Genomic DNA, 16003 nt, shown 5'->3' with positions numbered 1-16003 from the left:
AGATTTTCAAAGGAAAGCTAACCTGAATCCACCTAAATCTTTGTATAGGACTTAAAAAACTTGTTGGTGTATGCTTCACTTTAATGTAGCCTGCGGGACACCGAATGTTTTTGATGTTGCAAACCCGCCCATTTTGTTTTCATTGGCAGCTTCAATGGCCCCCGCATTGCCTGAACCATGATTGGAGGTCGGAAGTTCGCTTATACCCCATTGACATATTTAAAGTTAAAATAAAAAAAAAAAAAACAACAATTTCTATGAAGTTTAAGGTATGTCGTTTTGGCCATAGGTAGGGTATGTCATTTTGTCCATACATCGTAGTTTTGACAATTTTTTATACAAAACACTGTTTTAAACCTTGATTTCATAAAAAATATTGATAAGTTTTTAACCTTAAATTTTAAACTGTCATTATACCCAATAAAATATTCAAAAAAGCTAAATACAACTCCCAAAATAACAAAATTAGTCCAACCCCATAAAAAATGAAAAAGCTCCTATAAACACACTTTACTTTATATTTTTGGTTTGGGGCTGTCAATTGAGTTGTTATTTTGACAGAATTTCAAATTTCATTGGTTTCACCTACTGAGATAGGAGCTAGGGTTACACGTGGTACACATTTCAAGTTAGAGCTGGTATGTCATATTGGCCGTGTATGTCATTTTGGACGTATTTCCCCTACCTATATCGCAAGTAAAAATGTCAAAATGATATGATAAAATATCAAAATTGATATTTTAATTGTTGGACGACTTTTGTCACTCAAAAATGTTAATTTGATAGCTGTTATTATCAAATTTTTTTCGGTGTAGTTTTATTTCTCTGTTATTCTGTAATTTTAGATTTCCGAGATATTTGAGCCACAAAAACAACTATTTAGTTTTGACAGTTATTGGTCAGTAAAATTCAGTTTTTCTAATAGAAGTAATTTAGAGGGTCACTGTGGTGTATGTGTGACTTTTTATTTTCAACAAATCTTAATGCAAGTAGTTCTATTCTTGAGCAATTAATCAGAGAATTTGACCTTTGTTGATCATTCTGTGACCTAGAAAATTGGTGAAAGCTCACTTTCGAGTTTATATAAATTAATTACTGCTAAGAAAGGCGATATTTGCTATAAATGTGTGGATCAGAATCAAAACCCATTATATCCACTTTTCAAAAAAAATGACTTAGGTATGAGGTTTTGTTCTTATTATTCAAATGCATACGTGGGCCAAATTTGAATCCCAAATTGTATTTTATGGCTAAGATATCAGACCACAAAATATGTAGAAAATAGCAAAATCCATAAATTTTTTGATTTTCTAATTTTGTTTTTCTCGATTTACTCGAAATCTCTGAAAGTGGATAAAATGGGTTTTGATTCTAATCCTCACAAATATAGACTTTTAATTTCCGATTTGCTTGATTAAGGTTCAATGGATTTAAATATTAGAGGGTATTCTTTACCACAACGCAAAATGGAAAAGTTTGCCATAAACGTTTCATGAACTCTCCTAAAATCATAATGAGTAAATGTGGTCGACGGCAATTTATTTGGGGTCTATTTGGAGCTAGAAATGGAACGTTCACGCGATTTCATGAATAACCCTATTATGTAATTTCTCTTAAACGCATGCTTTTTACTTGCGATATAGGTACTATATATCAAGTTATGCATTCGTACAAAAAAAAAAAAGTTGAGATAACATTTTTCCATGACATTACGATGGTAGACAATGCCAAAAAAGTGGGTCCCGGAACTCCGTCTGTCTGTCTGTATAAGGAACTAGAGCCTAAACGGATGGACCGATTGACTCCAAACTTGCTATGTAGCAGTTTTTGGAGACTCTCCAGAGGGGTTTTTGGAATCTTTATTTTTGGACCAAAAATAAAGGTACCTGTCGTATAAAATTTTAATTTCACGAAAACAGCTCCAAGGATTTTGTTAAAAAAATTCAAATGTTATTTTTTAAACAAGGTCTATCTTTTGCAGAAAAATTTAATTTTTGAAAATCATTATTAACGTTACCTGCCATAGGACTTTTTTCAAATCGGATTTTCTGCAAAACTGCTTATTGTATTTCAACGAAATTTTTTATACAAAAGCATTTATATACTTTAAATATAAGCCAGAAACAAATATTTTTTGGATTTTTAAAAAAATTTTGAAAATTTTTTTTTGAAAAATCAAATTTTCGAAAACGGGACATTGAATTTTTTTTTGAAATTTTGTTTTTAGATGTTGTTTAGTGATTTCTACAAAATGGCATACCAATTTTATTTTAAGACTTTGTTTTCAAAAAATTATTTATAAAAAATTAGTTTTTTAAAAAACGCCTCTAACGATTTTGAAAATTTTTTTTATAACTGCGTACTTGTTTTGTGGGGCGATTTGATTTTAGATATTGTTTTATTGTTTTGAAAAATGAATTTAATTTTTTTTTTATTTGTTTTTTTTTTTTTTTGTTTTTATATACATACCTACAACAGTCGGAAAAAGTATTTTGACAAAATGAACATTTTTCTAACTGATGAGAATAATCTGTAACGGTTAATCATAAAATAAGGAAGTTGACGGTTATTTATTAAGTAACATATGGTGAATCTCATGATGGTCAATGTCAGTCATATAGTTGGCTGCATTTTTTGTATAAAAAGTACCTACTAATTTTTGAGGGAAAAAAATATTTTGACAAACGTTCTTTTTCAACGTTGGTAAGGTAAGGTGTTTCAAGCACGTATAAAACTGACAGACTTGTTAAGGCCCCGATTTGTACAAAATTGGGCAAAACGGCGGAACTCTACATTGAAATTAGTGCATCTTCTGTTGCAAGTCATAATTTCGGTGTGTCTGTTAAAAAATCTTTGGAAAACTGAATTTATCACGGGAAGCTAAAAATTACCAAACATGATAACACAAAAATATAATTATACAATTATTATACTAAGAATATTTAATTGGAATTAATTTTTCTGTGATTTAAGTTCATAGAAGACTTACGTTGTTCCTATAGTTTCAAATAAGAATATCAGAGATCTTAATTATATGATTTTACAAATAAAACTGAAATTTTCAGTAAAGTAACGCATTTGTTCGGTTTTGATCATTTTGTGTTAAAACTGTCATAAATATAGAAATATCATTTCAAACATATGGGTGCAAATGTTATTTTAGATTAGATTAAATTATAACCATTCTATGTCAACTAAAATATATGAAAATGTATTGATAAAAGTGTCCATATTTAGGGGGGGGGTTAGCTCAGACCAAACAAATTTTTTTTTTAGAAATCACAATACTTTGTATCAACTATATGTAACTGCAGTCGATTCTAAATCCCGCTAAATCAAATAGTCATTTGAACTGTGTAGAAGCGAAAAATTTGCCAATATCCTTTTTAAGTATTTTTAAGGAGAGGAATTCGTAGTTAAAAGTTAAAAAAAACCCTGCTTACGGTAAACGAATTTAAAAATGGCCGAATATTCAGCGGCATCTCTAGTTTTGTAGGTACAACGTACAAAGAGTGATAAGTTTGTTGATATAAATTATTTCGTACAATTTAATATAAAAACATTGAAAAATGGATTTTTTCTTGCACTGAAATTTTGTAGCAGAAAATTGACAGGTACATTCTATCTATTGAGTTCTAAATGAAATTAGCAATACTTAAAAACCAAAATTTTAAATAATCCAAGTTGTTTGACATGAGCTAAAACGGTGCAGGGAAATAATTGCACGGGAATCTGCTCTACATGGGAATTTATTCCACTTCAAGTGGGAATCTAATACACTTTTTGAAGTGGAATAAATTCTCACCGTATAAGGGAATTTATTACACCTATTTTTTTGTGGAATTATTACCCACCAAAAATCTGAAAAATAGATAAATTTCTGAAAATTTTGAGAGCCATATTTTAATTCATGTTAATCAATACTTTATGTATACGGAAATAGAAGGTTTAGTTTTACCAAAATATTTTGTTTTTAAAAAACGACGTTGTATTCTTTTTTAAAACAAACGATTAAATAGTTTTTCCTTCAACTGAAATATTCACAAATGTTTATATAATTCCAATTCTTCAAAAAATACGGTTTCTTTCAAGTTGGTCTTATTTAAGTTTTTTTTTTTTTTTTTTTTTTTTGTCCGTGGGTAGGTGTTGAAATCTTCAAAAGATTCTATGAGGACCGGAAAACGCGTGCTCATAGATATGTGGGACTCTTAACCACTAAAACCACCTCCTCCTCACGATTGCAACTAAGTTCAGATGGAACTTATCTAGCAATTTATCTTTCTCGAAGTTAAGTTACGTGTTGTAGGTAACTTTCCGATGAAAGTTCCTACTGATGATATTTAAAAATAAATAAATAACTTTTGTTTTAAATTAAATCATTAAGTAATGGTTTAAATTTTTGTTATCAAAAAAATATTTTAAAGGAAGTTAAATAAATAAAATCTCTAAAACATTTAAATTTATATTAATCAATGCCGATATTTCGAAATAAAGGAATTAAATTGAAAAATTTCACTGTACCAAATCGGAAGGTTTAGTCCTTCGCAAACGTCGTACTAAGTTTGTCTCGTCGAGAATTTCTAGTATTGTTCTATTAGTATGTTCGACTAACCGTTTTCGATGTTTTTGGGCAAACGTTTTTATTTCTTCGCGAACCGTGGGGATTCCAAGATCCCTGTGAAGATCTTCGTTTCTTATATACCACGGCGCATTTACAAATGATCTTAATAATTTATTTTCAAAAGTTTGTAATCTATTTAAATTTGTATCGCGTGTACAACCCCAGAGTTGAATACCGTATGTCCAGACAGGCTTTAGTACCTGCTTGTAAACTAATAATTTGTTTTCGATAATTAGTCTAGAATGTTGTCCTAGCAACCAGTACATTTCTCTCAATTTCATATTTAATTGATCACATTTATTTTTAACATGCGCTTTCCATTTTAATTTCGCGTCGAGAGTCATCCCGAGATATTTTGCCTCATTTGCAAATGGGACTTGAGTAGTATTAATAAAAACAGGTAGTCTATTTATTTTCTTATATGTAAAGTCCACGTGGACTGACTAAAATTCGTTAAGCGCTATTCGCCACGTTTTTGTCCATTCATTGACATTGTTAAGGGCATTTTGCAATTTACTTGTCGACTCGTTGATTGTTTTGCCTACTGCAAGTATTGCGGTATCATCAGCAAAAGTAGCTACAATTGTGTTTTCTGTTTGAGGTATATCGCGTGTGAATAGAAGGTACAAAATAGGACCTAAAACACTACCTTGTGGTACCCCAGCCACTATTTCCCTAAAGTCTGAGTAATCATTTCCGTGTCTGACGCGGAAAATTCTGTTCTCTAGATATTCTCTAAGAATGGTAAAGAGTCCTTCAGGTAGGACTTGTCTTAACTTGAATTTGAGGCCCTCGTGCCATACTTTGTCAAAAGCTTGAGATACATCTAAAAAGACCGCTGAACAAATTTTCTTTTCTTCGAGAGCTCTCTCAATGACATCGGTGATTCTATGCACTTGATCTATCGTCGAGTGCTTGTTTCTAAAACCGAACTGGTGTTCAGGTATAAGACCTTTTTCTTCTATTATTGGCTGAAGTCGCTGCAAAAATATTCTCTCAAAAACCTTCGATACTACAGGAAGCAGTGAAATGGGTCTGTATGATTTCTTTTCGTGTGATGGTTTGCCAGGTTTCAAGACCATTATTACTTCTGCGACTTTCCATTGATTTCGAATGTATTCTAACCTTAAAGTGGCATTCATTATATAGAGGAGATTTATTAAACCTTTCCGTGGGAGCATTTTAAGAATTTCCGCTGTAATTAAGTCGTATCCGGGTGCTTTTTTTGGCTTTAGCTTCTTAATTTCTTTTTTTAATTCGGCGAGTGTAACATTTCTTGTGATAAAGCTTTCACTTGACGTTAAATTCATATTTATACTATCATTCAATGCTTGCCCATTGAATGGTTTGAATGTGTCCTCTAGGTAATCAGCGAAAACGTTTGCTTTCTCTTTGTCGCTTCTTGCCCATGCATTTTGGTCTTTCATAATCGGAGGTGCTGGAAGCTTAGGTTTTTTCGTGGCTTTTATAGCTTTCCATAGAGAGTAGTTAGATTCTTTACCTGCCGTCAAATTTTCAAGGTAATTTTTAGCTTCGCGGTTCTTGAAATCTGATATCATTTTTTTAAGCAAATTACTTAAGCGATTTGAATTAGATTTGTGTTGAGGAGCACGAGTTTGTTGCCATTTTTTACGCGCTTTTCGCTTTTCTTTAAGTACGTCTTTTATCTCTTGGGGATATTTAGCATCTTTGTACCCTGAAATTTCTCTTTGGCAAGGGGTATTGTTCCATGCGGCTTTTTGAACAACATGCACAAAATTATCTACCGCTTTCTCAAGCTCAAGAGGTGTCTGTAGTGATACCCTTAATTCAACATTATCCTCAATATCTTTCTTAAAGCCTTCCCAGTTAGTTTTACCGTTTGTTAGTCTAGGTGGCATTTCAACTTTAACAAGACTTTCGCTGATTGTGAGTATAACGGGAGAGTGGTCTGAAAAAAGATCAAAGCATTCCGTTATTTTAATTCGATTTGACGGTATTCCCCTGACTATAAAGTAATCAATCAGGTCAGGTATTTTGGAGGTATCTGCCGGCCAATAAGTTGGTTTCCCAGTAGAATGAAAGTCACAATTGTTCTCCATACCGGCTTCGTATAACGCTCGGCCTTTTTGAGATATACATCTAGAACCCCAAAACGTGAACCCCATTAAAGTCGCCGCCGATAATTAAAGTTGGTCTAAGTAATTTTAGCAAGTTTGAAAATTCATTTTTATCAATTTTGTACCGCGGAGGGCAGTATATAGATGAGATATTAAGTACATCATGCTTAGTTTCAACTTGCACACTTATAAGTTGCATCGATTCAAGCTCAAGCTTAAGGCCTGTCGAGTGTTTAACACAATCTTTTATGTATAATGATGCTCCGCCTCTTGCTTTGTTCGACGGATGAATTGCGTGGTAATCTAGAAAACCATTTATATTGAAATTTGATTCTTTTTTAACATGGGTTTCTGATATCAGACAAATGTCAATATCTTTTTCCCGCATAACCATTTCTAATTCTCCAAGTCTTTGCCATAATCCGTTGGCGTTCCATGTTATAATTTTAAGCTTTTCCATCATTTATATTTTGAATAGTGTTGGATAAAATAAAATCTTCGAGTTTAGAAAGCCTTTCAGACATAAATTTGTTAAGTTTTAACTGATCCTCAAATTTTGACAAAATTATAGCCAAGCATTGAGAGAATGCGACAGGTTCGGAATTATTTTTGATTACGGGTGAAGCCGCCATTTCAGCGTATGAGTTTCCATTACGTTTCTTTGGAGACGTGTTTGATGTTGTTGGCGTTTGATTTTCTTTACCAGTGGCGGGTTTTGTTGTATTTACCCTTCTAGGGGTCTTAGAAGTTTCGTTCTTTGTGGGTTTTCTTTGGGCATGAATTTTTTCTCGGCGTTTTTGTAGCTCTTTAGCTACTTCACAGCCTCTATAACTTGCCGGGTGACTTCCGTTGCAATTTATGCACTTCGCTGGACTCTTGCTATTTCCGGTGCAATCTGCGGTTAAGTGTTTTCCCGCGCATTTCACACACCTTGGTTCTTTTTTACAATAAGTTTGTGTGTATTTGAACCCTTGACAGCGTCTACACTGAGGAACTTGTTTTGTATGTTTTTCTAGAGGTTCGATCTTAACTACGAGGCTAAGTATTCTTTTGATTTTGTAGATTTCCTCTAGTTTTTCTGTTTTATCGAACGTGAGTATAAATAGTGGAAGACCACGTTGTACCACGACTGTTTCTTTATCTTTTTGTTGTCTTTCTTTCTTTACTATGTTTTCCGCATCTAAGATCTTGTAATTCTTTTCTTTAAGATCATTAATGATGTCGGTTTTTTGACATGAAGAGTGTAAGCCCCTCACCACGACGCGTAGGGGTCTTTCCGACTTGTTTTCATATGTGTACCACTCTACTTTTTCTTCATTCAGTCTTCGCGAAAGGAGACGATAGTTATCGGAGTCTTTTACACAAACTTTCCACTTGTTGTTATTAAGCGAGATAACTTTCAAATTCGTTGGCGGTAACGCCTTTAAAATGGTTTGTAATTTATTGAACTCCGCAACTCCGACAACATTAATCGGTGGCGGTGGCCTTATTTTAACCGGTTTTTCTTTGATATTTGTATCTTTTGGTGCATTTACTTCTTTTATTTCTTCTGTCTCGGAAGAAGAAGCACCCTCTGGTGAGGAGAAAACTTTACGTTTTTTGGTACGTCTTTTTGAATTTTTGGAGGATCTTTCCGTTTCACGTTCTAGCTCTTCTTCGTCTGTTTTATATTCGTGAATTACCACTTGCTGTGGAGTTGTTTTTGTTTCTTTAAGTGTTTGAGCTATTTTTAACATATCATTTTCCTTGCGGAGAAGATCGATTTCTTGATGGGCTTTCTTTAAGGCCTCATTTTCAATTCTTAGAAAATTGATTTCTTCTTTCAACTCTTCAACTTTCAATGTTTCGTCGAGTCTTTGACGAAGATCGTTATTGTCTTTTTCAAGATTATCTTTTTTCTCTGAGTCTTCTTTTGCACGCTCTGGCAGTTTAGGCAGACTCTTTTGCCCGGTTGCACTCGATGTTGGTGGTGGTGATCGCGTTATCATGTTTTTTCTTGAAAACGGATTTATCAAGTGCTCGAATTGGAATAATTGGCTCTCCCCAGAATCCTTAGAGCCGACCTCCGAAGAGGGTGGATTTTCCAGAAAATCTGAATTGCCACCTGGGGTACTATATCTTTCTGTTTTATTCATTCCATATTTTTGTATACGTCATTCTCAGTATACGGAGGGTGGATTTTAGTCGCCTCTTACGACAGGCATGCCTACCTCGGGTGTTTGAGACTATGTGCACAAAGTGCCCAACATATAAAATAATACCCTATGAATTCTAAACCTAAACCTTATTTTTAATTACACTCAATTTAATTGGAAACAAGAGAGTAATTTACTCCGAAAACGAACTGTAACTTGTTTTGATCTTTAATTTTGCTTTGTGCTCTTTTTTCGCTTTGGTAAATTCTATTGTAATTTTGTTAAGATCTTCCCTTTTCATTTTGGACCATCACGGAGATCACACCTAACATTATAAGTATCATTCAATTAAATAATTATATTGAAACTTACACAAACATTTTTTTACTGTCTATTTCTACATAAAATACAAACTACCTAAACAAATCAAACATTTAAAATACAATCCATGATTTATTATTGAACATTTTCTGGTCATTTTGTATCAAAAAATGTTTGGGTGTATGTTCTCATGCACATGCAGTGATAATAAAACCACAAAAATTTATATGATATTCATGAAATTCATACGTATTCAGCTAACAGTAAATTGTAGGTACAATTGATTTAATTTTTAGCATTAAAATGTTCACAATCACTTCCTAAATTCAATTTTAATCCGATTATCTCGACTGTATCCATAGGTCGCTGGTTCATATCCGGCTCGAAGGACCAGAAAATGACCAGAAAATGTTCAATAATAAATCATGGATTGTATTTTAAATGTTTGATTTGTTTAGGTAGTTTGTATTTTATGTAGAAATAGACAGTAAAAAAATGTTTGTGTAAGTTTCAATATAATTATTTAATTGAATGATACTTATAATGTTAGGTGTGATCTCCGTGATGGTCCAAAATGAAAAGGGAAGATCTTAACAAAATTACAATAGAATTTACCAAAGCGAAAAAAGAGCACAAAGCAAAATTAAAGATCAAAACAAGTTACAGTTCGTTTTCGGAGTAAATTACTCTCTTGTTTCCAATTAAATTGAGTGTAATTAAAAATAAGGTTTAGGTTTAGAATTCATAGGGTATTATTTTATATGTTGGGCACTTTGTGCACATAGTCTCAAACATTCAGCCCCCCCTGGAAGACTCCGGTCTTTCAGTTTTTGGCAAAGGAGCTATTTTTACTATAGGGCGTGTATAATTGCCAAATTGTGTTCGCACGGTAACAACTCTGCATCTGTCGTCTTCACCCGGATGTGTGTTGATTATGCGGCCAAGAATCCATTTAGACGGGGGCAAGTTAGGTTCCTTGAGCAAAACAATGTCATCTATTTGTAAGTTGGGTTGGAACTTCTTCCACTTGGGTCGATTTTGTAGAGACGTCAGATATTCTTGGTGCCACCGCTTCCAAAACCCTTGCATCAATGTCTGTAAAAGATACCAGTTAGTTTGCTTTGAAATATTTAAATGAATAAGATCTGGTTGAGGGATTGCAGAGTACGATTCTCCTATCATAAAGTGGGAGGGAGACAAGGCTGTGGGTTCGTAGTCTGAAGTTTGCCACATAGGGCGAGAATTAAGGAGGCACTCGATTTTAGCAAGCAGAGTATACATTTCTTCATATGTTAGTCTATTTTCTCCGATTACACGTTTAAGGTGGTTTTTAACAGACTTTACACCAGCCTCCCACAATCCACCAAAATGAGGTGCGGAAGGTGGTATAAATTTCCAGGTTATATGGTCTTTAGAGAGATGGTCGATGATTATATTATGGTGTTGTTCACTGAGGAGAAGATTGTAAAGCTCTCCAAGGATTCTTTTTGCGCCATGGAAGTTTGTTGCGTTATCACTCCATATCTCTGAAGGCTTTCCGCGACGTGACACGAACCGATCTAAAGCCAAGAGAAACGCGTTTGAAGAAAGATCTCCGACAAGTTCAATATGTATACCTCTAGTAACGAAACATACAAAAATAGCTATGTATGCCTTTATAAACTTTGGATTTCGCCCATGAGCTAAACGCAAAGTTATAGGGCCTGCATAGTCACAACCAACTTTGCTAAAGGGACGCGAAAATCGTACCCGCTCAACTGGAAGATCACTCATGAATTGAGTAGATGATGTCTTGCGCTGCCTAAAGCATTTAACACAATCATGTATTGTTTTTCGCAACAAGTTTCTGCACCCAATGATGTGATAGTTTTGTTTAAGTATTGTAAACACTAGAGATACACCGGCATGGAGATAATGAGTGTGAGTGTATTCAACGATTAATTTTGTTACTCGATGCGATTTGCATAAGATTATAGGATGCTTTTCATTGAAAGATAAGTCCGAGTAAGAAAGGCGACCACCAACGCGAAGCACATTATTTTGATCGAGGAACGGAGACAGGGATATAAGCTTACTACGCGACGGCAGCTCTTTAAAATTGTTAAGAATTTCAATTTCAGACGAAAAAGTTGAGTTCTGAGCACATTTAATTAAACGAGTTTTTGATTCCGCGATTTCTTCTGTAGTTAGATAATTACAATCATTAGCTTTTGGTAAATGGAGATAGTTTCTTATAAAACGAAATATGTAGGCTAGTACGCGCACCGATTTTATCCAATTAGATGACTTTGCGATGATTTCCTGTAGTATTTTATCTCGAATTTTATATTTTATATTGGACACAAATACCTGAACATTATTTGATTTACGTTCCTCTAATTGATCTGCACATATATCTTGTATACCATACTGTGATAGTGGCCATTCACTAGATTCTTTGCTGAGCCAAGCTGGACCATTCCACCACATGCTAAAAGACGTTAAGGTTTGTGGTGAGATTCCACGGGATGCAACGTCAGCTGGATTACATTCAGACCTTACATGATTCCATGCTTTTCGAGGAATTGACGATAAAATTTCTGATGTTCGATTGCCTATGAAAACAGACCATTTTTTGGGGGTTGCAGATAACCAATGCAAAACGATTGCGGAATCTGTCCACGCAAATACTCTTAGATCATCAGCCTGTAAAGATAGTTTTATTTTATTAATTAGGTGTGTTAGTAGCAAGGCTCCACATAGCTCGAGCCTAGGAAGAGAAAGAATTTTAATGGGTGCGACCCTGGTCTTGGCGGCCACCAAAGACACAGAAATACCTCCACTTAGGCTTATACTACGGCAATACACTACAGCTCCATAGGCATCCAAAGAAGCATCGCAAAAGGCATGTAGTTCACAATTTATTTTGTTGGTCCATATGATTCTAGGGACAGAAATAGACTCGATGAGATGAAGCTGATCTCGAATGGTAGTCCAACGAAGTGCCATTTCCTCCGGAACCTGGTCGTCCCAGCCCAACTTTTCTCGCCAAAGGTCTTGAAAGAATATCTTGATTGCGATTATAACCGGTGCAACAAATCCAAGTGGGTCAAAAATTCTTGAAGCATCTGAAAGTATTCCGCGTTTTGTACAGTTTAGTTTGTTAGGAAATTTGACCTTGTACGTGAAAGAATCCTTTGATGGACACCACTGCAACCCAAGCACCTTAACCATATTAGAATCTTCGAATTCAATTGGCGACATCTGTCGTTGATCTTCTGGTAGTGATAGTAGAAGAGGCCAGCAGTTTGTGGTCCATTTGCGAAGGTTGAAACCGGCGCTATGGAGCACATCTACCAGTTCTTTTTGAAGAGAAATCAATTCGTCAACACAGTCAGCACCGGTTATTATATCATCAACGTAAAAATCGTTTAAAATAATCGAACTAACGCGTGGGTTACTTTCAGCGACGTCTAATGCGAGTTGTTTGAGAGTTCGTACTGCCAAAAAAGGAGCAGCTGAAGTACCATACGTTACCGTCAAAAGCTTAAAATGTTTAATAGGGTCTTCAGGATTGTCACGCCAAATAATCCGCTGAAAATTTGTGTGCTTAGGGGAAATCCAGATTTGGCGGTACATCTTTTCGATGTCCCCTGTAATTGTATATGAATGACGACGAGATCTTAGGCAGATAGAAAATATGTCCCGCTGAATTGTGGGGCCAACGAGAAGTGATTCATTCAAAGACGAGGTGCCGCTGTGATTCAGTTTAGCAGAACCATCAAACACCACGCGCACCTTGGTTGTGGTGCTATCTTCTTTTATAACTGGGTGATGTGGCAAATAATAATGTGGCGTTGATTTTTGTAGTTCATTTGGTGGAATTTCTTCCATATGACCAAGCGATATATATTCTTCCATAAATTTTGAATACGATGTTTTCAGATTTGGATCAGATAAGAATCTGCGTTCGATAGAAAATAGTCGATTTAATGCCAACCGAAGTGAACCTTCTTCATTAAGAATAACATTATTTTTAAATGGTAACTCAACCATGTATTTTCCATCTTCATGACGTCTGTGTGTTGAAGCAAAATGCTCTTCAGCTTGTTGCTCTTCAACCGATAGAAATGGTTCATAATTAACCTCTTCTAGTCGAAAAAAGCGTTCCAAATCGACATGTTGCGAGTAGTCTAATCGAGTGCAAAATGACCTTACTGCCTTATCTCGTGAATCTTGCTGCTGATAGCTTCCAGCTATCACCCAGCCGAATATAGTCGGAATTGATTTAGGACCCCCTGTAACTATTGCTTCAGATGGTCCGTTAATAATGCTAAACACTTTATCTGATCCAATCAAAATGTCTATTGGGCCAGGAATATTGAAGGCTGGATCTGCTAGGTTCATGGAAAATATTTTAGTGAAATCGATATTTGTTATTTCAGTTGATGGAAGCAACGATGTCAACTTTGTAATGACGTAACAATCGATGTCAATATTATTTGAATCATGTGTGGAATGTATAGTCAGGTTTACCAGACCGTTAGTAACACCTGCCGAAGTAGATGCGACTCCCAAAATAGGAATACGTATTCGTTTCCGAGAGAGCCCTAGTCGTTGAACACATTGTTCAGTCACGAAGGAAACTTGGGATCCTGTATCAAGTAGTACACGAATATTTTGATAAACTCCTTGCTTATCACGAGTTCTAACCACAGCAGTAGGAAGAATAGTACTTGTATGATGATTGGCTTCAAGAGAATGGTTAATTACAATGGGATCAATAGTATCCTGTCGTGGTGACGAAGAAGGAGGAGATTGCTTTTCATCCTGATTAGAACTTGTATTTGAATGTGACGTGTTTGCGTTTTGTATAGGATGTACTAGAGTGTGATGACGAGTAGAGCACATCTTACATCGAAAGTTAGAATGACATTTGTTGGAAGGATGACCTGATCGAAGACAGTTAAAGCATAAAGACTTTTCCTTAACGAATTTACGGCGTGCATCCACCGATAAGCCCATAAATGCCTTACAAGAAGGAAGAAGATGGTCTTCTTGACATTTGGGACACCCTATTTTGGTTTCCACCAAGTGTGTTCGAACACTACTTTGAGCCTTGTTGGTTGTTTTAGAAGAACGAGTTACAGGTAACGTATAGCATGATTCAAGGCAGCTACAGCGGTTTTCCAAAAATTCAAGAAATTTGCTAATAGTACATTCATCGTTTGAACCGATTTCTTCTGCCCATGCCTGTTTTGTTTCGTGGTCTACTTTTTGTAGCAAAATAAAAATAAGCCAAGGATCTCTCGACTCAGAACCAAGTGCCTTTAAACCTCGTATGGTCTCGTCAGCCCCATCTGTCAGTTTTCGAAGAGACTGCACGTTGTTAGAACTACACGATTGCAACGAAATAAACGATTGTATGAACGATTGAATAATTAAATGTTTCTTGTCGAACCGCGCCTCAAGTTTATCCCACGCTTCTAAATAATTATTCTCGGAACATGAAATATGTTTAATTAGGTTTGCTGCATCTCCACCCAAAAAAGATTTTAGATACTGAAACTTTTGAGTTGCAGTAATCGAAGTGTTACGATCAATTGTTCCAGTAAAAAGATCCCTGAAACCAGGCCAGTCTTTGTAATCACCATAAAATGTAGGAATTTTACACTCTGGCAATTTGACAGTTTTGGGGTTAACTTGATTTGCATCTAATTTTTTTAGAATTGAAGCTTGCTGAGACGCTAATGTATCACCTAACGATTGATCTGTTATAGAACTAGACTTTGAGAGATTGCGAATTGAATTTTGTATTAAAGCATAAGCCTGACAGTACTTATCTTCGTACTCGGCAAACTCTTCCTCTGGATCTACAAACGCTTCGTCATCGCAAAATTCATACAAGCTATCCTGGTGAGTTGTGAAATTAGACCAGGCGTCCGTAAGCCGAGTCATATGAATTTCCAACAAATCGATTGATGTGGAATCATCGATTGTCAATGCGAATGATAATGCCCTAGTTATTCCCGCCTTGGCATGGCCACATCTCACTTTAACTATGTTCATTTTTATAGTCTATGTAATGCAATTTTTTGTAAAAAAATTCAAAAAGAAATAAATTTGCTTTTTATAATTAATAACCGATCATCAAATCAAAATGTTCATAAAAAGTTTGTAAAGAGTTCATGCAAGAAAAAAAAAAACACATGCATTGGATTAATCATGCCATAGATTACCAATCGAATATCAGTGGTATTTTACCGTTTGATTTTGCAAAAATTTTGTATCAAAAAATGTTTGGGTGTATGTTCTCATGCACATGCAGTGATAATAAAACCACAAAAATTTATATGATATTCATGAAATTCATACGTATTCAGCTAACAGTAAATTGTAGGTACAATTGATTTAATTTTTAGCATTAAAATGTTCACAATCACTTCCTAAATTCAATTTTAATCCGGCTCGAAGGACCAGAAAATGTTCAATAATAAATCATGGATTGTATTTTAAATGTTTGATTTGTTTAGGTAGTTTGTATTTTATGTAGAAATAGACAGTAAAAAAATGTTTGTGTAAGTTTCAATATAATTATTTAATTGAATGATACTTATAATGTTAGGTGTGATCTCCGTGATGGTCCAAAATGAAAAGGGAAGATCTTAACAAAATTACAATAGAATTTACCAAAGCGAAAAAAGAGCACAAAGCAAAATTAAAGATCAAAACAAGTTACAGTTCGTTTTCGGAGTAAATTACTCTCTTGTTTCCAATTAAATTGAGTGTAATTAAAAATAAGGTTTAGGTTTAGAATTCATAGGGTATTATTTTATATGTTGGGCACT

The 16003-nt window shown here is 34.8% G+C and overlaps 1 protein-coding gene across 1 annotated transcript; it reads right to left on the bottom strand.

Moving 5' to 3' along the window:
- Positions 1 to 11454: 11454 nt before the first annotated feature.
- Positions 11455 to 15224, bottom strand: LOC129909442 (uncharacterized). Its single transcript, XM_055986527.1, has 3 exons — positions 12381 to 15224; positions 11546 to 11861; positions 11455 to 11477 (listed from the first exon to the last, which is right to left on the bottom strand). The coding sequence occupies exons 1-3, from the start codon at positions 15222 to 15224 to the stop codon at positions 11455 to 11457; spliced, it is 3183 nt and encodes a 1060-aa protein (XP_055842502.1).
- Between the last annotated feature and the right edge of the window lie 779 nt (positions 15225 to 16003).

Source organism: Episyrphus balteatus, chromosome 2 (genome assembly GCF_945859705.1).
Source record: "Episyrphus balteatus chromosome 2, idEpiBalt1.1, whole genome shotgun sequence".
In the NCBI taxonomy this organism is placed as follows: domain Eukaryota; kingdom Metazoa; phylum Arthropoda; class Insecta; order Diptera; family Syrphidae; genus Episyrphus; species Episyrphus balteatus.
Note: the sequence above shows the minus strand (reverse complement) of the source record. Positions and strands in the feature narration are given on the sequence as shown.